We start from the raw sequence: 22,228 nt of genomic DNA, 5'->3' as shown, positions 1-22,228 counted from the left end.
CATCATTACTTCACAAATTCCTATGACATAGCTGTTGCTTCAAAGTAACTCACTGCAGAGTGACCATTAATGATGAACCTAACACGGACAGCTGCTTAGTCAAAGGAAACCCAGGAAACATTCCCCTACACTGTGCCCACATCTTAACTGAGTGTGTGCAGTGTCAGGCACTACTAGATGCTGGAACCAATACTTCCAATTAGATTTCTTTTATTTTTTAATAAAAGACGTGCAATCAATGATCCCTGTTGCAGATGCTACTCACACATCCTTGGTAGATTCTTACCATAACAAAAGAAGAAATGCAGTCACGCTTCACAATCAACAGCTTAGGAATAATGAAATTTAAACCAGGTAACATGTCTACAAATGATCATATGAACGTTGGGGATTTTTCACCTAATCCTGAGTTAAACTGTCTAGCTGTGGCAGATCATTCACCAGTGAGACTGAGAAGGAAACATCTCATACGTAGGCAAAAATCCTAGGGACAGAAGGAAAAAGCAGCTGCTGAGCCAAGGGAGCACTCTTTCCCTTTACAAAGAGGGAGATGTACTCCAAAATCCAGCAAAAGAAATTTCTCTGGAGAAGCCTCTCTGGAATAATCCAACACTGAATGTGAGAAGCTCAGTAACCACGGTAGGGTAAGAATTACATTAACCACATTATCTGAGTGCTGGGGCAGGAGCTACAAGAGAATCCTGTCAAGACCTCTTTTAGGACGTATTTCTTTTCGACTTTCCCAGACAAAGTTGATCATGCTTTCCTTTCTGCTACCAAGAGCCAGCATTGAACCAATTATTTGCTTTTAAGTCTGTTTTCTATACTAGCTTGATTTTTCCCCTTTTCTTTTTAAGTTAGGAATGTGACTTCATCTCTGGAAGGAGCCTGGCACATAGACATGTTCAATCAATTTCTGTTGAGTAAAGAAAGCATTTTTTAAATCTACACCTTTGCTTTAACTTCTTGCAATATTATTCTTTGTAATGAAATCTTTGTGCTACTGAAATATATTATTTTTTATTATACCCCAAACTTCCCACAGATATTCATTTATCTTAAAGGCTTTTTCTTATAAGTTCACTGTTATCTGAACCATCTAAGAAAACTAGTTGCACGATTATCAAAATTATCAAAATTAGTCACATTATATATTTTACTCAAATGCTGGAAACTAAGTCATCAGCATTATTCAACACACCCCAGAAATTAAGAAGTTCTAGTTTTTGTGCTTTTTTAAAGCTTCTAAATAAAATACATCAAAGGTATTCATCATGCTTCTTCTTCATGCTCCTACCCCATTCTTTAGACCTAGGAAATAAACTGAAACCTTAAAATATATTTATCAACCTGTTTCTTTAGTGAGTTATAACCACTGGGCACCTGTAACTTCACGTAATAATACGCACATCTGCTGATTGATGTATCTACTTAATTTTTCCCTCCTGACATCTTTATTGAGATAAAATTCACATACAATAAAATTCACCCGTTTAAAATATACAACTCAATGGTTTTAGTATATTCACAGAGTTGTGCAACCATCACTATGATCCAAGTTTAGAAGATTTTCATTATTCCCCAAAGAAAGTCATAACCATTAACCATCACTCCCCATTCCCATCCCTCTCTTCTCAGTCCTGGGCAACCAAAAATCTACTTCCTGTCTCTATACATTTGGCCCTTCTGGATATTTCATACAGCTGGAATTGCACAATATGTGGTCTCTTCTGACTGGCTTATTTCACTTAGGATAATGTTTTCAAGGTTCATCCATGTTACAGTATATATAATATGCAACGGCACTTCATTCCTTTTTATGATGAATAATATTTCAAAGCTAATGATGTTGAGCATCTTTTCATTTGGTATTGGCTATTTGTGTATATTCTTTGGAGAAATGCCTCTGCTTATCAAGATTGCAAAAGATGCTAAAAGAGAAAGTCACTGTCAGGAAAGAAAAAGCAGGAGATGTGGCTCGACAACCATTTGCCAATACTTCTGAAAGATCAAAAGGTCAGTATTCAGTTGCACAAAAGGCTCTTTGAAGAGCTTAAGTATGTGACTCACAGATCCCCTCAGCCATCTCAGCAGAAACCAAACAGAAAGATAGCAGCATCTAGGAAAACCCTATGGAGGAGCCTCTTGTCTAATGCAACAAATCCCCATGACATACATAGGCGACCCACAGGTTCTTAAGAATTTTACAACTGCAGAAACATTGCCAGCTTGGACTAAAATGGACAGAGAGTATAAAATAAAAGAAGAAAATTCTCAGACAGGAAAAATGCTAATAAAGCTACTCAGCTATGAACTCTTGCTACCTTTCATGAAGAATAAGGGTGAGGACAGAAATGAGAGCCTCAAAGCATTATTCCCAAGCCTTTAAAACTAATGGAGTTTGCCCAACTGAATTTAGAAATTGCTTGGAACTGGTGACTCCTTTTTTCCTTCAGTTCGCTCTCTTATTGAACAGAGATGCCTATAACTGTCATCCTACACCTGTCTCACCATTGTATTTAGGAGCTGACACTTATTTCTTTAGTTTCACAGGCCCATAATAGAGACGAATTGTGCCCCAGGATGGAGCATATCCAGAGTCTTACCCATAACTCATTTATATGATGATATTTAGGACATCTGAGCTGATGAGATTTTGGACTTTGAGTTGATGCTGTAATAGGTTGAGACTTCTGGGGACCTTAGGATGGAGTGAAAGTATTTTGTACATGTGATGGATGTAAATCTTTGGGGGCCAGGTTGTGCAGGCAAAATAATGCCCCTCAAAGATGTCCATGAGTGTTATGGACTGAAATGCATACCCCCAAATTTAAGTGTCAAAGTCCCAGCCCCCAGTGTGACTATATTTACAAACAGGACCTTAAAGGAGGTAAAGTTAAATGAGGTCATAAAGGTGGGGCCCTAATCAGATAGAACGGTCCCCTTGTAAGAAGAGAGGAGTAGACACTGGAGCTTCTCACTCTTGTTCTCTCTCTCCTTTTTCTCTCTCTCTCCATGCATGCACACAGAGAAAAGGCAATGTGAGAGACAGCGGGAAGGCGCTGTCTGCAAGCCAGAAAGAGAGGTCTCACTAGAAACCAATGCTGCTGGCACTTGGTCTTGGGCTTAAGACTCGAGAACTGTGAGAAAATAAATTCCTGTTGTTTAAGCCACGCTGTCTGTGGTACTTTGTTATGCCAGCCCAAGTAGACTGGTATTTTAAAACTTTCATTGCCAACTTTTTGTTGCTCATACATAGAAACACAATTCATATTTGCATATGGACCTTGAATTCTGTAACCTTTCTACACTTACTTACAGGTTGTATTAGCATATTCTAAATAGGCATTCATTTTGTCCACAATAAAGGCAGTTTTACTTCTTCATTTCAAATAGAAATAATCCATTAGAACTGCTAAGAAAACTGGTTTGCTTAAGAAACTCAAGGTCCAAATAACAATAAACAAATTACAGGTATTGATGGATTTTAAGAAATGAGAGTCCACTTGATCGAATGCCTTAAGATGAATTGTTTAGTGACACAGTACTACAATTTTTCTCACTCTATGGCTTTCTCCACATTGCCAGGTTCTACAATAGATATATGCGAAAAGTCTAAAATTGTCAATGCTTTAAATAAATTTTCTATTTTAAATCAACTTCTTATTATTTGATGGGAGATTTTATCAAAGCGAGAAAAGACTTTGCAAATATTCCTCAAAGCTGAGGGAAAGAACTGGAGGTATGGTGTTGGGATTAAAGAGAAGGCCGTTTAGACGTGCTCACTTCCCCATCTTTTCCAGCGAGAAGTCAAGAGATACCATTTAAGACCAGTGGAACAAGAAATGGATATATAAAGAAATTTTCACATAAAATTATGAAAGAAATCCGTAGAGGAATTAAAAATAACTTCATCAGCTTTATAACTCAGAGTGGAGAATAGGAAGCGGGAAGAAACGTAAATGAGTTACATTTTTCACTCTCATAGGAGGTAGTCTGTGAACATTGATAACTAAGCACAACACGAAGAATTACAGGAATAACTATCAAGAGAACTAAAATCAGACACGGTGAAGAGCACTATGTAGGGACTGGCTGCAGAACTGATAGTATGAGAAAACGATTGTTATTATTATTATTATTGTTATTATTATTATTTTAACTTTGGTTGTTAATATATTTTTCTCCTGTTTATTTTTCTATTTATCCATATTATTTGGGCAATAAATATTAATAAAGTCATATTCCGATCATAAGCATATACTCACACTCGAATAGTGCCTGAGCTAGGATGCGTCTTCATGATGCACCAACGCCAACATCAGCTTGTTTAATTTTCCCAAACGCCTGCACAGTCTGCTACAGAAACAAGGGTGTGGCGCTCCCAGGAGAGATACGGTGGGTCAAACAATTCCCCACCCAGGGTTCACCAGAGTAGGCAGGTTACACCCCAAATACCTGCGTCACAATAGCACACACCACGCACACACATTTCAAGGGGGAAATTTAGTTTCAGAAACCATCATCATCAGTCATACAAAATGCACATTTTTAATTTAAATTTTGTTGGCTTTGTTGATTGTTCTGTATTTAATTTGCCTCTTTCTCTTAATTTTCTATGAACTATGAGCGGAGTTTATATCTATTTAATGCATGTAAGTAAAGTAATAAAAAGAATTGTCAATGCGAGAGATAGGTATTGTCTTTCCCTCTCAAATTTTGAAAAACACCAATATACACTTTAATGTGAATGAATTTCACTTCCTTTTCTGGTGGGAGAGATGACAAAGAACCAAAATTTGAAAATGAGAGGAGTCCTCCTGAGAGGTGAGAGAGGAGCCGGGCGTGGGTTCCCGATGTGAGTGGGCAGGAGAAGCAGAAACCCGAGCACACAGCGCGGTCGTCTCGTTCATGGTCCCCGAAGCACCCGGCACAGCTCTTTCGAATTCTGACCTCTCCACAAGTCCACATTCACGCCTGCCTGTGAGAGACAGCCATTGTGGAATGGGCAAAGGCATTTATTTCTCTCTCTCTTAGTTTACTGTGGCTGTCGCAACACATTACTGCAAATGTGGTGGATTAAAACAACAGGAACTTATTCTCTCACAGTTCTGGAGACCAGAAGTCCAAAACCAGTTTCATTGGGCCAAAATCAAAGTGCCAGCAGGGCTGCCCTGGCCCGGAAGCTCTAGGGGAGAATCTCTTCTCTGTCTTTTCCAGTTTCTGGTGGCTGTGGGCGTTGCCTGGCTTGTGGCTGCATCACTCCAACCTGGGCCTCCCTGGTCACATTGCCTTCTCCCCTCTGCCTGTGTCAAATCTCCCTCTGCCTCCTTCTATAAAGATCCATGTGATTGCATTTAGGATGCACTGTAGGATCCGGAAAATCTTCCCATCTCAAGATGCCTCACATAACCACATCTGTGACGACTGCTTTTTTGCCCTACAGGGTAGCATTCACAGGTTCCAGGCATTAGGACATCAATATCTTTTGGGGAGCTATTTTTTCAGCTACTACACTCCACAAGACCTTTTCTCCCATTTCCAACTAACACACTACTTTGTAAGGCATCCTCTGAAAATGCAATAATCATACATTGACTGAATTTTTTAAAAAGACATTAAAAACATCTGGATAAGGGAAAAACCGGGGGGGGGGGGGTAAAGACATTAAATCTGAGGTTCTGTAAATTATCACTTAACCTAATTTCTAGTGATTTTAATGATAAATGGTTGCTCAAGCAGCGATAAGGTGAGAGTTCTGCCTCAAAGAGAAGGTGGACAATTTCAGCCTGGAACTTAATCCTCCTCAGTACCCTGACCTCCTGAGTTCATCGACGACAATTTCTCTCCAGTTCTCTGACATTATTATATCATCGATTTCTGTGCTCCTGAGTCTGACCTGGTAACTCGACTTAGACCCCGGAATTGCTGCCTTTGGTTCCTGACTGGCCAGAGTCTTCCCTGAAACAGTAACTACGAGATCAGCCAGCCCATCATAACAAATGGTCCCCAAGGCTCCCAAAATTCACTCAAAATTTACCAAGAGGCTCTCATCTAAACCAGGCAATAGACTCCAGAGAAAACCGGGATAAGATTTACTCTGTTTCACAGTTATATACAACTATGCCTTTAAAATAAAATGCATAATGTAGCAGTGCTTTGAAAAGTGCCCCTTTATGGATAAGTATGTAGCCACATTTGCCTCAGCTTAGAGTCTTAATACAGGCATGAATAATAAACATCTACGGCCATCCTTTAGACAAATGGCTCTTTAGCATAAGGATGCAATAAATAAGCAAGATGCACCTAACAATCCTTCTAGAACTAATGATGAAAAGTCAAAAGGGAGACTGTTAAGATTCTCCCAGGGATCCACTTCTCACTACTTTGGAAGTTTCCTACTAACGATAAGGTTAGTAGCGGTGTAAATTAATTCTTTCTTTTATGAGAATCTGTCAGAACTCCCTCTTTTCAGATTTGTTTCAATTTAAAGCACAGCAAAAACTCACTGCTCAAGTTCAGGGGATGTAGATTGTGTTCCTAAAGTATTTCATTAATCGAGGCATCTTGCTTTTTGTGGCAGACACTAGGCTGCCTCCCCAAAAGCCACCGCACTCCTCCAACTTCGCAGACATGATTCCTACGAAATATTGGCTTTCTCAATCCCCCTGACAACCAAGGGTGGCCCTGCAATATTGTTACAGAAAATAAGCTGTCTCCTGTCTAGTTTCAGGGAAAGATGGAGATACATGAGGCAAGTTCTGCGCTTTTCCCTTCCTTCCTGTGAGGGTATGAGCTGTGACGTGTGAAGCTGCTATAGCGGCTTTGCCAACATGCTAATGATGGCAACAGGGAAAGATGGTCTTTGAGCCACTGAATCATCCAGGGACTGCCTACAGCTAGACTTCTTGCTTGTGAAACAATACAGGAGCCTACAGTTTGAATTATTTTAGTCGGATATTCTGTTACCTATGGACAAAAGTTCTCTAACTGATACATTGTAACATCTGGGTGTTGGATAAATGCTTGAGCTGATCCCTAGGATGGTCCATGGATAGGTTAACCAGATCCATGAGTTTCCTGAAATGTATCCAAATTTTTATGAGTACATATATGCCCTTTTTTCCCTCTTCCAATGATAAGATGACTTAGAGTTTTACCAGACTAAAAATAGTTATGACATAAACTGTTACAGACAGTAGGAGCCATTAGAATACAATCTGGTATTCCACACTCTCCCAATCTGCCACTATCCTATCCTTCAGCCTTAACTCCTGACACTCATTACGTCCCTCCACAGTTGCCAGGCCAGGCATCCTCTGTCAAATGAGCAGTCCAGGCTTATTATGGCTCACCATGACCTTCCCTCTTACATTTCCTTCCATCTCTACTGTATCTATCTTGCAAATTCCTCATACTCCATGAAATCTTCCACAAATGCTTCCTGTCCTCACCAATCCCTCCCATATTCTGGACTACCATAATATATTATCTGCACTACCCATTTACAGCACTCAGTCTCAATTAGCACTAACAAATTAACTTTAACCAGAAACAACAGTAACAAGAGTAGCAGCAGCAGCGAAAACAAACCTCTACTTCATGACCAGAGTAGGTAGGCACCATTCACCCAATCAGTCAGCCGGCAGGTAGGTGTGAACAGACACACTGAATCTACAAACACAACCACAGACGCCCAAGTGCAAATGAACAATACCAGAGACCTATCAAGAAACCTCTGTGTCCTATGATAGGACCCTTGATCAAAGTCATTGATAACAGATGGACTATGACAAGAGTGAATTTGGAGGATGAGTTTAATGTAGGGAGGAGAACAGAGAGAAAATACCTAGAAGAGATGACCTAAACACTTATTTCTCCAAGAAACAAAAAGGTATAAGTTACAAGTTATGATATATTCAAAAGGTATTAATTTCTGAAAACGACTTTGCAATTTTCATTGAGATTATATAAGACCTCATGATGAGAAGATCCATCATAGATTAAAAATTGGGCACCAATACAACCTAAAATACAACATTATATTGAACAAAAGAACCAGGTGTAAGAGAATACATACTACATGAGTACACTAATAACGTAAATGTAAGAAGGAGAAAAGCATGCAAAACTATTCTACGATGTTAGAAATTAGGTTACTCTTGGGGGGATTAGTAATGAAAGAGCATGACGGGGGCTCCTGGGATGCTGGCTATATTCTGTTTCTGATCTGGATGCTGGCTGCAGGAGCCTGTTCAGTTTGAAAATTCATCAAATAATATAATATTTTATATATATAATAAATAATATATATTATGTATGTCTTAAATTAACGTTTTAAAAGTCATTTGTTTCAGAGTTTTAAAAAGATAAGCTTTAAAAAATGAGATAACATCACACACCTATTAGAATGGCCAAAATCCAGAACAGCGACAATGCCAAACACTAACAAAGATGGGGAGCAACAGGAGCTTTCATTCACTGGTGGGGAGAATGCAAAATGGTGCAGCCACTTTGGAAGACGGCTTGGCGGTTGCTCACGCTCTTATCGTAAGATCCAGCAATCTCACTCCTTGGCTTTGATGCGGAGTTGAAAATTTATGTTCTCACCAACACCTGCACACACATATTTACAATAACTTTGTTCATAATTGCCAAAACTTGGAAGCAACCAAGATGTCCTTCAGTAGGTAAAAAGATAAATAAACTGTGGTCCATCCAGACAATGGAATATTATTCAGTGCTAAAAAGAAATGAGCTATTAAACCATGAAAAGACTTGGAGGACACTTAAAGGCATATTGTTAAGTGAAAGTCAATCCAAAAAGGCTACACACTGCATGATTCCAATTACACGATATTCTGGTAAAGGCAAAACTATAGACAGTAAATAGACCAGTGGTTGACAAGGGTTACGGTGGAGGGAGGGATGACTAGGCGGAGCACAGAGGATTTTCAGGGCAGTGAAACTATTCTGTATGACACTATATTGGCAGATACATGCCATCATACATTTGTCCAAATCCACAGAATGTACATCACCAAGAGTGAACCCTAATGTAAACTCGGGTGATAACGATGTGCCAATGTAGGCTCATCAAATGTAACAAATGTACCACTCTTGGTGTGAGATGCAGATGATGGGGGAGGTTGTGCATGGGTGGGGCAGGCGGTATAAGAGAACTCTGCACTTTCCTCTCAATTTCGCTGTGAACCTAAAAGTGGTCTAAAAAATAAAGTCTATTTAAAAAATTCATGGAAATTTTATTACAGAACTTGCTTTGTTAACTAGCAGTAACAACTCAACTGGAGGGATTCTCTCAAAAGTAATTTTAATATAGCTTTTTCCCACATAACTCACTTCATCTTGTGTTGACTCTAGTGTAAATTCAGAACACCTCATCAAGGTTTTGACTTGCTTGTACCTATACTCTTCCATAAGAGACTCCGATTTATGAGCTGTAACTGCCAATTTGCTAGATTTCTCCTCCTATCAATAAAGTCTACTGAGTCCACTTGAAAATAAAAAAAGATAAGCTGAGAGTTAGCAACGCAGTTACAGACATTAGACTTAAATCAGTGATGAAATTCAATTCCATAAAAATAATCTCTATGTTATGCTCCTGCCCAAAAGACTAGTGAGTCTTAAATTCTGATAACCTCCTCTTGGCCTTAACCCAAAGTCTACCTTCAATGTGACTTGCAAATATCCAAGGTTTTCATTTATATACCACCTGAAAGTGTTCTAGTGTTTTCTGTCAAAAACCACTGTCCATCTTCTCTAATGTGAAAATCCATGAAAGTCAAATGTCAGGGACGTTTTAATGCAAATATGATCCTGCTGGATTTTTCAGCTCCCACAACAATAATTGTGGCACTAGAGAATATCAGAGTCCTTTTCATCAGAACGCAAGAACTGCAGCTGCCCAAAAAAGGCATATGCTGCGCGTGACCTATCGTCGACACGTATTTAATATCTGCAAATAAAAAAGGTAACTTTGAGCCTATTATTCCAAAGAGAAATTTACAAAAGAGCACAGACTAGCAAGGGAGAAATGAATGACAACATTGAAAAGGACACATTCTCATTTGGTTAATCCCTTCGGAACCAAGATTGCCTTAAACACTTCTAATTTGATTTTTGAAACATAAATTGTGCATAACTGGTGATAATTAAGCTGCACTACAGAACAAGGTACTTGTCATTCAGAATGATTACCACAAGGCACTTCACAATCCCGAGGCATCACAGGGCATTCCATCACGATTCTTCATAACAAGTTGGAAAGGGACCTGCTTGTACTTGGAACATATTCACCAAAAGACTGAATCCAATGAGTTCAGAATGGATTTTTTGGGGAAGTAGAAAACAGGTACTGTAATCGGAGTGTCAACAAATCAAAATACAAGAGTAGAAACAAGTAGTACTGGAAAAGATTATTTCTTTAAAAGTGCATAGTCTGATCTCTAAGTCAGTCTATCACAATTGGAGCCAGGCAGGGTGGGAAGCCGACGCTGTGGGAATGTGCACTGTGCACATACGTCCAGGGTGTTATTTTTACCAGGACCCTCCACTCTTGAGACTAAACTTCGTCCCTCATCCAGTGGAAGCCACTCCTGCTCTTGGTTGTTTCACAGTCTGTTAGGTCAACGATTCAGTTATCTGCACAACTCAATAGACCTCTAACCTGCCTATGACTTCTATTTTGTTTTTTGCTTAATGATTACACTACTGTGAAATTCTCCTTGTGCATGTTCTGTGCACGTTGTGCACGTTTTGAATGGACTCTAAAGTTCTCATGGAGAGCATCTGTATCTTCTTTTCCCACATTTTGCCTGGCACTTAGCTAGATGCTCTCAGCCCCTAACTGGGATCATTAATGCCTGGTCACTGGATAGGCACTGCTGGTTAGTGAACAGAGAAAGCTCTGGAGCTGGTGGCTGATTGAATGATCTGACATCCTCCTCTGCCTGACAGAATTTTGAATGCCAAACAAAAGCCACTGCTGCACCCCAGGAGAGTGGATGCAGACAGAGCATGAGGGGAGGGAGCAGCAGTAGGAAATTTGCCGTTGAACCCGCATGTCTGATAGTCCTCAGCCTAGGACACACAGCCGCTCAACAGAACAGCCAGGAGAAAGAAATACCAGCTCTGGAAGCCCAACAACTGAAGGGTTAGGGAAGGCTCAGCCATATTTTCATTTTCACGGAAGAATAAAACAAATTCTCTCTTGAAAGCCTTTTCTGGAATTCAGGGATTCATTAGAGCTCCACCACCAGCAGATGCCTCTTACTTTTTGTTGTTGTCCCTGACAACTGGCCGTCAGCATTCAAAGAGATGTAATGGTTTACAATGACTGTATTCTCTATTTATTGCAGAAAGGATGCTGCTGTGATTGCTCCTGCTGCACAAGAACTGAATGTAAAATACTTTCAAGACTAGCAGCTGCATTGGAGAGAATAGGAATTGACAGGTTTTCCTGTATAGCAGAGAAGATCAAGGGACCAAGTGTTGAGTTGGGCGTGTGAAGGGAAGACTCCCAGGGTCCCTGGGCCTTAGCCTTAAGTTACTCAGTCAAGACACTCATCATGCAACCTTACTGCTACGGTGGGAAAGGATCTCCAGCCAGCCATTCTATTTCACTTTGAAGTGAAGAGTACAAGAGCCCTCAGATTCTGAGGGACACGAACTCTCACGGGTACCTTGCGGGAGCAGGAGCAGCAACAAACTACCTAAGACATCACTGCTTTCTAAGTCCCAAAGTGAGTGTTGGACAACCACAAAGTCAAATCTTCAATAATCACTTTCTTACCTAAAGCACAGTCCTGTTACAAAGAGGCAAAGGTAGGAACAGATGCTCCACAAATCCTGAAGGAGACCTGATTTCCTTTCTATTAATTAAAAATATGTTGTTGCTAAAGTCTCCAGCTAAGTCAAATCATCAGCAGCACGATCACAAAACAGAACGAGTATTTGTCTTTACTAATCCTCCCCAATCCTTCCCACCTCCACTCATTTAGATTTCAACAGTTGAATCGATTTTTCCTTGTTCAATAGATGGACTGTATTGAATCCTGGGTCCAAATGTTCCTGGCAACTCTCGTCTATTCACAAACTCACTCAAGGAGATGGCAACATTCTCTTTTCCAGAACTGCTACCGAAAACTCCTTCAATATGAGGCAAGTAGTCATGGCACTTCAGTATGTAAATGGCCAGATTAAACCCTTTTTTCTTTTGTACAAGTTTCCCATCACTGTTTAAATTAACATCTCATTGAGATAAAATTCACCTATCATAAAGTTTACATTCTTAAGTGTACAATTTGGTAGTTTTTAACGTATTAACAGAGTTGTGGGCATCCATCACCACTATCAAATTCTAGAATATTTTCATCACCCCAAAAAGAGATCTCATCACGAGAGGTCTCAGTGTACGTTCATCAGCTGTAACAGATGTCCCTCTCCGGTGGAGGTGCTGACAATGGGGGAGGCTCTGCATGTGTAGGGGCAGGGTGTATGTGGGAGATCTCTGTACCTTCCTCTCAATTTTGCTGTGAATCTAAAATGGCTCTAAAATGTAATGTCTTAAAAAAAAAGAAATTTCATACCTATTAGCAGCTACTTCCTACTCTGCCCACCTCCTGGCCCTGCCAACCACTAATCTACTTCCTATTACTATGGATTTGCCTATTCTGCGATCATATAATATGTGGCCTTTAGCGTCACTTTTCTTTCACTTAGCATAATGTTTTCAAGTTTTGTGTATATTGTAATATGGATCAGTATTTCATCCCCTTTTGTAGCTGAATAATATTCAGTTGTATGGCTATACCACATCTGTTTATCTATTCAGCAGGTGAAGGGCATTTGGGTTGTTGCCACTTTTCGGCTATTACGAATAACACTGCGACGGACATCTGTGTACAAGCTTCCGTATGAACATATGTTTCCAATTTTCTTAGCTATATACCTAGGAGGGAATTACTGGGTCATATGGTTACTCTGTCTTTAACTTTATGAGAAACTACCAAAATGTTTTCCACAAAGGCTGCATAATTTTACATTCTTACTAATACTGTATGAAGGTTCTAATTTTTCCATATCCTCAGCAATATTGTAATTTTCCTTTAAAAAAATACATTAATAGCCATCCTAGTGGTCGTGAAGTAATATCTCACTGTGGTTTTGCTTTGCATTTCCATGATGGCTAATGATGGTGAGTATGTTTCCTTATGCTTACTAGTCATTTGTATTTCTTTGGAGAATGTTGTTCAAATCTTCTGCCCATTTTTAAATTAAATTGTCTCTTTGTTTTGAGTTGTAAGAGTTCTTTATATAATCTGGATATTACTCTTATTGAATATATGATTTACAAGTATTTTCTCCCATACTGTGGGTTGTCTTTTCAATTTCATTTTTTCTTTTCCTTTTTTTTTTGAGGAAGACCAGCCCTGAGCTAACATCCATGCCCATCTTCCTCTACTTTTTTTGTGGGATGCCTACCATAGCATGGCTTTTGCCAAGCGGTGCCATGTCCGCACCAGGGATCCAAACCGGCGAACCCCGGGCCTCCGAGAAGCGGATCAGGCAAACTTAACCACTGTGCCACCAGGCAGGACCTATCTTTTCAATTTCTTGGTAGCGTCCTTTGATGCACAAAGTTTTTAAGTTTGACGAAGTTAAATGTATCTATTTTTCCTTTGGTTGTTTGTTCTTTTGGTGTAATATCTAAGAAACAGTTGCCTAATCCAAGGTCACAAAGATTTACCCCTCTTTTCTTCTAAGAGTTTTATAGTTTTAGCTCTTGTATTTAGGTTGTTGATCCATATTGAGTTAATTTTTGTATATGGTGTGAGGTACGAGTCCAACTTTGTTCTTTTTCATGTGTAGACCCAGTTGTACAAGCACCATTTGTTGTAAGGACTATTTTTTCCCCATTTAATGATCTTCGCACCCTTGTCAAAAATGAATTGAGCATAGCCATATGGGTTTATTTCTGAACTCTCAATTCTATTCCATTGATCCACATGTCTATATTTCGGATAGCACCACAATATTTTGATTAGTATAGCTTTAGAGTAAATTTTAACATCAGGAGATGTAAGTCCTTTAAGTGTTCTTTTTCAAGATTATTTTGGGTAGTCTGAGTCCTTTGCATTTTCTTAAAATTTTAGAGTTGGTTTGTTAATTTTTTCAATAAAAGCAAGTGGGATTTTGATAGAGATTGGGTCAAATCTTAGATAAATTTGGAGGTGTTAACATGTTAACAATATTACGTCTTCCAATCCATGAACATGAGATATCTTTTCATTTACTTAGGTCTTCTTAATTTCCTTCAATTCTGTTTGGTGGTTTTCAGTGTGCAAGTGTTATAACTTCGTTTGTTAAATTGATTCCCAAGTATCTTATTCTTTTTGAAACTCTTGTAAGTGGAATCGTTTCATAATTCCATTTTTGAATTAGTGTATAGAAATATGAATGATTTTTTATAATGATCTTGTATCTTCTGATGTTGCTGAACTCATTTATTCATTATAACAGGTTTTGTGTGTGTGTTTGTGGATTTCTTGAGATACTCTATACAGAAGATCATGTCATCTATGAATAGACATAGTTTGACTTCTGTCTTTCCTATCTGGATGTCTTGTTTTTTCCTTGCTTAATTGTCTTGTCTAGAACCTCCAATACAATGCTAAATAGAAACAGTGAGAGAGAACTTCCTTGTCTTATTCCTGATCTTACGGGGAATGCTTTCAGTATTTCACCATTAAGCATAATATTAGCTGTGAGTTTTTACAGATTCTCCCTATCAGGTTGGGGAAGTTTTCTTCTCTTCTTTTTGCACATTGAGTGTTTTATCACGAAAGAATTTTGGATTTTTGTCATATGCTTATTTTGTGTCTATTGAGATAGTCATGGTTTTTTCCCCTTTATTCTATTAATATGGGTGTATTACACCAATTTTTCATATGTTAAACCAAATTTTCTTTCTTGGATAAATCTCATTTTGTCTTGGTGTATAAGCCTTTTTATATGTTGCTGGATTAAGTTTGCTCGAATTTTGTTGAGACTTTTACATCTATATTTATAAGAGATATTGGTCTGTAATTTTCTTTTCTTTTGATATTTTTATCTAGTTTTGGTTGCAGGCTACAGATTACTCTTTTTTCATTTAAGTTTTGTGATAATGGTCTAAACATACATCATAATTTTCCTGCACTCTTTGTACCTATGAAAAATTTTTTACATTGCATCTTTTCCATCTTAAGGTCTAATATCTGTGCAGTCTGTTTATAGAAGATTAGAACTAGTTTTCTTTTTGTCCACACAAATAAGCACCTAGTACAACAATGAGAATGGATGAAATAGTTACACAGAGTTTAACATGGCCATAATGTTTTCCTATGATACCTCCTGTCTGGTTATCTTATAGGCAAAGGGTTTCTTCCCTCCCTAATCGCACGGCTTTCTGGCTACTAATTTTACCACTCCATTAGAGCCCCTTTACACGTTACCTCCTCCACGAGCTTTCTCATTAAGGACCCCTCTCTCCTCTAAGCTCCTACAGCACTTATTTTTGAAACATTCAATAGTGTATGTGTATACATGTTTTTTCTCCCCTGAGAGATTTCTGACTCTGTTTTATACTTTTATTTCATCAGTAGTACCTAATAAGTACCTTATCCTTAGTTCAAACTCAATATATGTTGTTAATTTATCCTTGATATAATACCCAGGAATGCCATGAGATTTATAAAATTATTATATTTATAATACCACTGTCTCTAAGCTCACAAAGCATGAATAAGTAACCGTGAATTTTAATACATGTCAAGCATTTCTACCTAGTCAACAATTATATAAACAAATTCAAAGCATATAAAATGGATCTTTTTCATTAAAAACATATTACATCATTTTACCATATGGCACAATAAGAATTAGAACCTGGGAAAAATAAATTACGTAATAGGTAGTTATCTAGAAAAAAATTGCAAGGCAAAATGATGCTCTTTCTCCCTTACAGTGACTTGCTTTTCCAAGAATAACCATAAGTACCTGGTGTCAGCAGTATGACCGAGGTGACAATCAGGGAGCAGATGACCAGAATCACAAGGAGAGCAATCGCGATTCCTTTCCAGTTTCTTTGTGGAGGATTGCTCCCCACCAGCTCCTAAAAACAACACCATAAAAGAAAAACCCAGTTAGTGAAGGACAGAAATAAAATAAACCAAATAAATACACTTCCTTTAACTCAAGAACCAAGACACCAAACAGTGAATCATGAGCAGTGAGCAAGGCATGGTCTCACCCTCGAAGCCACGCTTCTCTCCTTTCTCTGCCCATCTGCCTCAGCGTCCGAAAGCCTGGGGCTCTCTTTCCCGTGCCATGGCAAAACCCCATCTCGAGAAAGAAGCTGATGTCCTACTATGTTCACGGCTTTTGTGTGAACTTAATGTTTCTCCACCCAAAAAGCCAGGTTCTACAGCACAGGGTGACTGGAGTTTCTCTTCATCATAGCCAGCCTATCAACCCCATCGAATCACATCCACGCAGGATTACTTCTTCCAGCCCAAGTCCGCTCTCCTCTTTCTTTTTGTTTACATCCAAACTGTTCACTTCTATTTCAGGCTACCAAATTCAAACCTTTATTTAGCACATACCACACGCCCATTTTAATCAACCTCAGCCCACCGCTCAGATCTTGACCCTTTTTTTCCTTCCACATCTCCTCACACAGGCTTCAAGATTTCCCAGGTCTGTCTTCACTGGGTGACTCACTTACCCCTGTTCCACGTTTTAGTGCCCTTCAGGGAACCATAACTGTATTATTGCAGGGGTTGGCATTGTGTGTGTGTGTAGGGGGGGCAAGTAGATCTGGAGACACTGCTAAAGGCTGAATAAATCTAGGAAATTAATCACACATAATAGCTGCTGAAGCCAAACTTTCAGTTCCTTTCAAATTAGAGTGATCATATAATTTCTATTCTAACTGGGATCCTCTGAGAGACAAGGGGGGTAATATTAATAACGATTAATAAATATAATAATTCATGTTAATAATAATTATTATTAATTATACAAGAGTAACTGGGACTCTCCAGGGCACATAAAGACATATGGTCAGGCTGAAAATGGACTAGTGCGACTTCTGCTTATGCATAGATCACAAAGTAGTCTCTATTTTAGTGCCCGTAATTACAACTCATCGTAACTCCAAGTCAAGGCGAAGTGGAATGCAGATGGCCTCGAGGAGAGGATAGTGCAATACATAAATACATCTTCATCCAAGACTGAAAGCTCAGTAGAATGTATCAAATTGTTGCAAATTAAAATAAAGAAAACGCTCAAGCCTCAGATGGCAAATAATTAATATTCGACATCCAAATATTTAATATTGGCTATCTAAGTTATCAAATTAAGAAAAACTCTCAGGGTCAAGAGAGTCTTAGCAGGACAGAGTTCTATAGCAGTTTAGAAATTTCTATCAGTCTTCTTATTTGCCATCCAGAATTTAATTTATCTATTGAGAAGTGGCCTATTAGCACTTAACAATGAGACTAAACATAAACATGAAATCATGACAAAAAGTGACACTGAGTCGATCTCATCTCTTCTCGGACGGGGTTTTCTCTGTGAGAAAATCACTGCCCAATGACAAGGAGAAGAGATCAGATTGTGCTGACCCAGAAGATTTTCACTTCATCCACGTTTACAAAGGAAATAAGCCCTTTTCGTGAAATTTGTGAAAAGCATAAATCTTGAAGTAGTACTATTCATAGGATCTCTGTGGTGTATACGACCTCGCGCAGACCCTAGTGGACATTTCCGGAACACTGGTCAGACTGAATCCCAGGGTAACCACCAAAACCAGAATGTTTTAGTACTCAAGACCCAATCTTACCCAAGATCCAGAGTGCTAAAATTAACGTTATTATCTTCATCGGGTCAAACAATTGATATCTTTTGAATCTTGTTGCTAATAAGAATAATCTAGGATTCTAAATTCTGTCCTAAGCACATCTATCACACACATTGGTTAAAGTTTATATGCACTTTTGCGTTGTGTCAACTTCGTGACCAGCTAGCACTGTACCTGATTTACTTCAGAAGTGTGATTGGACAAATGTTGCAGTGACAGCAGTCCTTTTGATATTCCCAGTGTGCCCCTCTCTGGCCCTAACACATCCACAACATATTGTCCAGGTCTAGGCTGGATACTGTCAGAGATAATGCTATAGAGAGTGTGTCTACAAAGATGATCAGAAGACAGAGATGTTTGCAAAATACGTCACGTGAAGTAAGGTTGAAAGAAGTCTTCAGCCTCAAAACCCAAATACTCAGTTTTCATCTATTTGAATTAGCACCCAGAAGAGAGTGAAGACTTATTCTCCAGAAGGTAGAGTTAGAACCAAAAGGAAATTTCAGAGGCAGAATTGTGTCTCAAAAACACTTCAGAATTCCTAACCATTAGTATTGCCTAATAGTAGAATGGGCAGATTCACCAGGATGAACATCTAAGAGGGATCCTGTTAGGAGGGCCAGTCCTTCAGGGAGGGAGGGAGGTGGAAATAAACAATCTTACAAATGCCTAATACAGTACGAGTTCTATGGACACATATAGGATGGAAAAGAACGATGCAAAACTGTGAAGCTGCTCCTACAGGTGGAAAAATGAATGAGAGTCAAGATACTTCCAGAAAGGGGACAAGACTCTGCTTCCCTATGCTCACCGGACTAAGAAAAGATTATGCACAGAAAACCAATTCAGTACAAATAAGTGAATGGGAGAATGCACAATAGATAGCCAAATAGGCATTGATCGCATAGCCCACTTAAGTGAGGTGATTCTGGATCATTCACGCCATTTCTTAAGTATAGACTCACCATATTGCCTTTCTGGCAATAGTCTTACATTTAAAAAGCAGGGTAATTTTACCCATAGGAAAGCAGACATTCTTTATTAAATTCCATTTTCATTTGTCAAATTTCATTTTTCATAGTACACGTAATTTTTTTTTTACTACACAGACAATATTGTAACAATAACAACAGGAAATAAAGAGGAAAAATTCATGGACAATTTTGCTAATCCAAGAAAACAAAAAAATTTCATTTTTTTCCATCTTCCTTTCTAGTCATGGTCTATATGCACATTTAATTTTTACATAGGTATAACCAGAGCATTGATATAGTTTTTAAATTAGAATGCAAGGTAATATGTGCTTCTTTGAACATCTAATTTGGCTCCCCAAATTCAGAATTCATTATCTTAACCTGCAGGAGTTGAATTTTTAAAAATTTGAGTAGAAGTGACCCTGCTTCCCATGAAAGACAAGAAAAGTTAACAAATTATTCCCCGAAATGCTGAGCTTCAGTAGTGCATTTCTCAGTAGAATCGTATGTTTTTGCCTAGAATGGTGAAAATTAGGCTATAATATGTTTCCTGTTCTGTTTGATATCATATGCACACCTGGGAAATCCAATAAAATGAAAAAACACGTTTACAATTAGCCATTTGGTCTTAAAGATGAACAAATCTTCCTTCCTTCCATCTGTCCATCCATCCATCCATCCATCACATACTCATCCAAGGTTGACTCTGCCAGCCCTGTTCTGAGAACCTTGGGTACAGCAGTGAACAAAACAGATGACACCGCTATCAACTCAACAAACTGAATGGCTTTCATTTCTCCATATTCCTTTCTTGTATTCTAGTGCAAGGATAGGGACAAACAAACTGACACACCCACTAAGAAAAGAAGAAAAAAGCAGGATGAGTAGTCCTGTGAGCTCTTTGTATACAAGGAGGTCAGAGAGATTTCCTAATAAGTGACATTTGAACAAAAACTAAAGAAGTGCAGTAGAAGGAAGCATGTCAGGCTGCCGTGGACTGAATTGTGTTCCTCCTAAATCCATATGTTGAAGCTCTAACCCCTAATGTGATGGTATTTGGAGATGGGCCTTTGGGAGGTTAGCAGAGTTAGATGAGGTCATGAGGGTGGGGCCCCCATGATGAGATTAGTGTCCTTATAAGAAGAGACATGGAGAGCCTGCGTCCTTTCTCTCTCTGCCCACATGCACTGAGGAAAGGCTATGTGAGGACAGAGCGAGAAGGTGGCTATCTGCAACCCAGGGAGAGAGGTCTCACCAGACACTACAGCCTGCACCTTGATCTCAGACCTCCAGTCTCCAGACTGTGCGAAATCAATCTCTGTTGTTTAAGCCCCTAGTCTGTGTATTTTGTTATGGCAGCCCCCGGGAGAGGAAGACAGCACTAGGTGTCTTCCCAGGCCTCAGTTTATTGGTCCTGGGGGTCAGGACACATTTATGTTTCTCTTCTGCATTTCAGCCCTCTCTGAGCCTCTTGGTTTCTATTCTCAAGAAAAAAGCCCTTTGCACATCACCACAAAGCAAGTCTACCTTGCTTCTCTTGACCTCCAACCCAAGTCTAAGTTCTTCCCTACTCTTTGCTCACAGCTCACTACTGCTCACGGAGCAAGTCATTCCCTTTCATGGCCCCCCAACCCCGCAACTTTGCATACACTGTTTCCTCACATTCCTCTCTGTTCCTTTCGTCAGGCAAATGCCTTTGCATCCTTTAGTTATCAGAAAAATATCATCTCTGACATTTGGGCAAGGCTTGCCTGGTTTCACAGGCAGAGGTCATTACTCTCATCTGGACACAATTGCAACACTTCATAAATGCTCTTCTCTAACAATATCGCACTGTTAAGTTATGTACGTAATGCCTGTGTCATCTGTAACATTACTGCACTGTTAAATTATGTATTTAATGCCTGTGTCATCACAGACTGCAAGCTACCTAAGGACAGTTGTCTTGACATGTTCATATGTTCCTAATGCCTGGTACAAAACTTGGGACACCACAGCACGTAGGGACTGTGTGCTGAATGGATGAATGCATGTATGAATGCTTTTGTGAGAAGCAACTCTGCTATTTGCTGGCCCTTCTGGCAGAAAAGGAATTGTTGATGGATGCAGAAAGCAAAGCGCTAATATAAGCCCAGTTGTATTAGCAATGCCATAAATAGCAATGAGTCCTAAAAGATGTAATGCACACTAACATCTATACTTGGCAATCCTGGTCTCTAGTGACATAATTGTTGCTCATGCTTATTTTTAATTCAGGCAAAAAGAAAATAAACTCAACTAAATGAACAAAAAACAAACTAAACCTTTTCCTAGGGTGTTTGGTTGTTTTGAATATAAAATTCATCTTTTTCAAGTGCTATTATCTTAGTGATTTGTGATTGGAACTTGACATTTTATGTGCCAATGGTACAACTGAAATGGAAGAAACACAGACTAAAATAACAATTTAAAGACTCCACAGTGTTCTGTGAACTGACTCAGGAATGACCATCGTGTGCTGTCTCCCCCACAGTTACAGCCACACCATCCGTGCGTTTACATCAGGTACTGCGTCCATGCCTCTCCTCTCTGTGCTAAATCAGATGTGTCTTATCTTGGCCTGAGCTTCATCTGTCTCACAGAATCCCCCCTGCTACCTCCGTCAGACCTCGCGGCTTGTGATGAGGAGCAGAGATTCAAATGAAAACTCTCAGGGGATAATTTCAAAAATTAGAGAAACTAAAGTCTGCAAGAGTGGAAAAAAGGAATGATGGGGTGGGAGACAAAAGGGATTTACTGCTCAGGTGTTAGGACTATCAAATGTGTTTGAAAGCATCGTGTAATTTATAAAATTTATAAAGGCAGCAGATACTGCTTTACTACTTATTGCTATCACTACCAAATAATGTTTCAGTAACACGATATGAAATACGGGAAGAACTCAAAAGCACATCAAATTTCCTATACTTTATAAAGAAAGTAAAGGATGCAGAGATGACATTCCTTTTGTCCACTTCCTGTTATTGCCTCCTAAGCTCTAACGAGGGCAAATCAGAATTTTAACTGATGGCTTACTGTTGGGTCCCCAAAGGGGCTTGCAGCTGTGTGACTCCACAGTAAAGTGATGCGTTCGTCAAGCAGCAAATAGCCACCTTGAACATTTCGAGTGCACCTCATATGGCACATCTGTTTTATGCACTGTAAGTACAGCCTCACACAGCTAAAGGGGGAGAAGGAGTAAAATCCAGCAGAAAGCGAGATTGTAGTAAAGTAAGGCCTCTTCCTAAGAAGCATCACCAGCACCAAAGATCAGAGAGTGAGAAGCTGCAGATGCAGGAGTGGTCAGGATGGC

The 22,228-nt window shown here is 39.2% G+C and overlaps 1 protein-coding gene across 6 annotated transcripts in view; it reads right to left on the bottom strand.

The window, feature by feature from the left end:
• Nucleotides 1-22,228, bottom strand: part of DPP6 (dipeptidyl peptidase like 6) — a 987,445-nt gene that overhangs the window by 375,258 nt on the left and 589,959 nt on the right. For all 6 annotated transcript variants that reach the window (XM_070616959.1, XM_070616961.1, XM_070616964.1 and 3 more), the window contains one exon: nt 16,060-16,174. In XM_070616959.1, the coding sequence (XP_070473060.1) occupies nt 16,060-16,174 (115 nt within the window). The remainder of the gene's footprint in view (nt 1-16,059; nt 16,175-22,228) is intronic.

Source organism: Equus przewalskii, chromosome 4, assembly GCF_037783145.1.
Source record: "Equus przewalskii isolate Varuska chromosome 4, EquPr2, whole genome shotgun sequence".
Classification (NCBI taxonomy): Eukaryota; Metazoa; Chordata; class Mammalia; order Perissodactyla; family Equidae; genus Equus; species Equus przewalskii.
The sequence above is the reverse complement of the archived record's forward strand: the minus strand, read 5'-3'. Positions and strand labels throughout refer to the sequence as shown.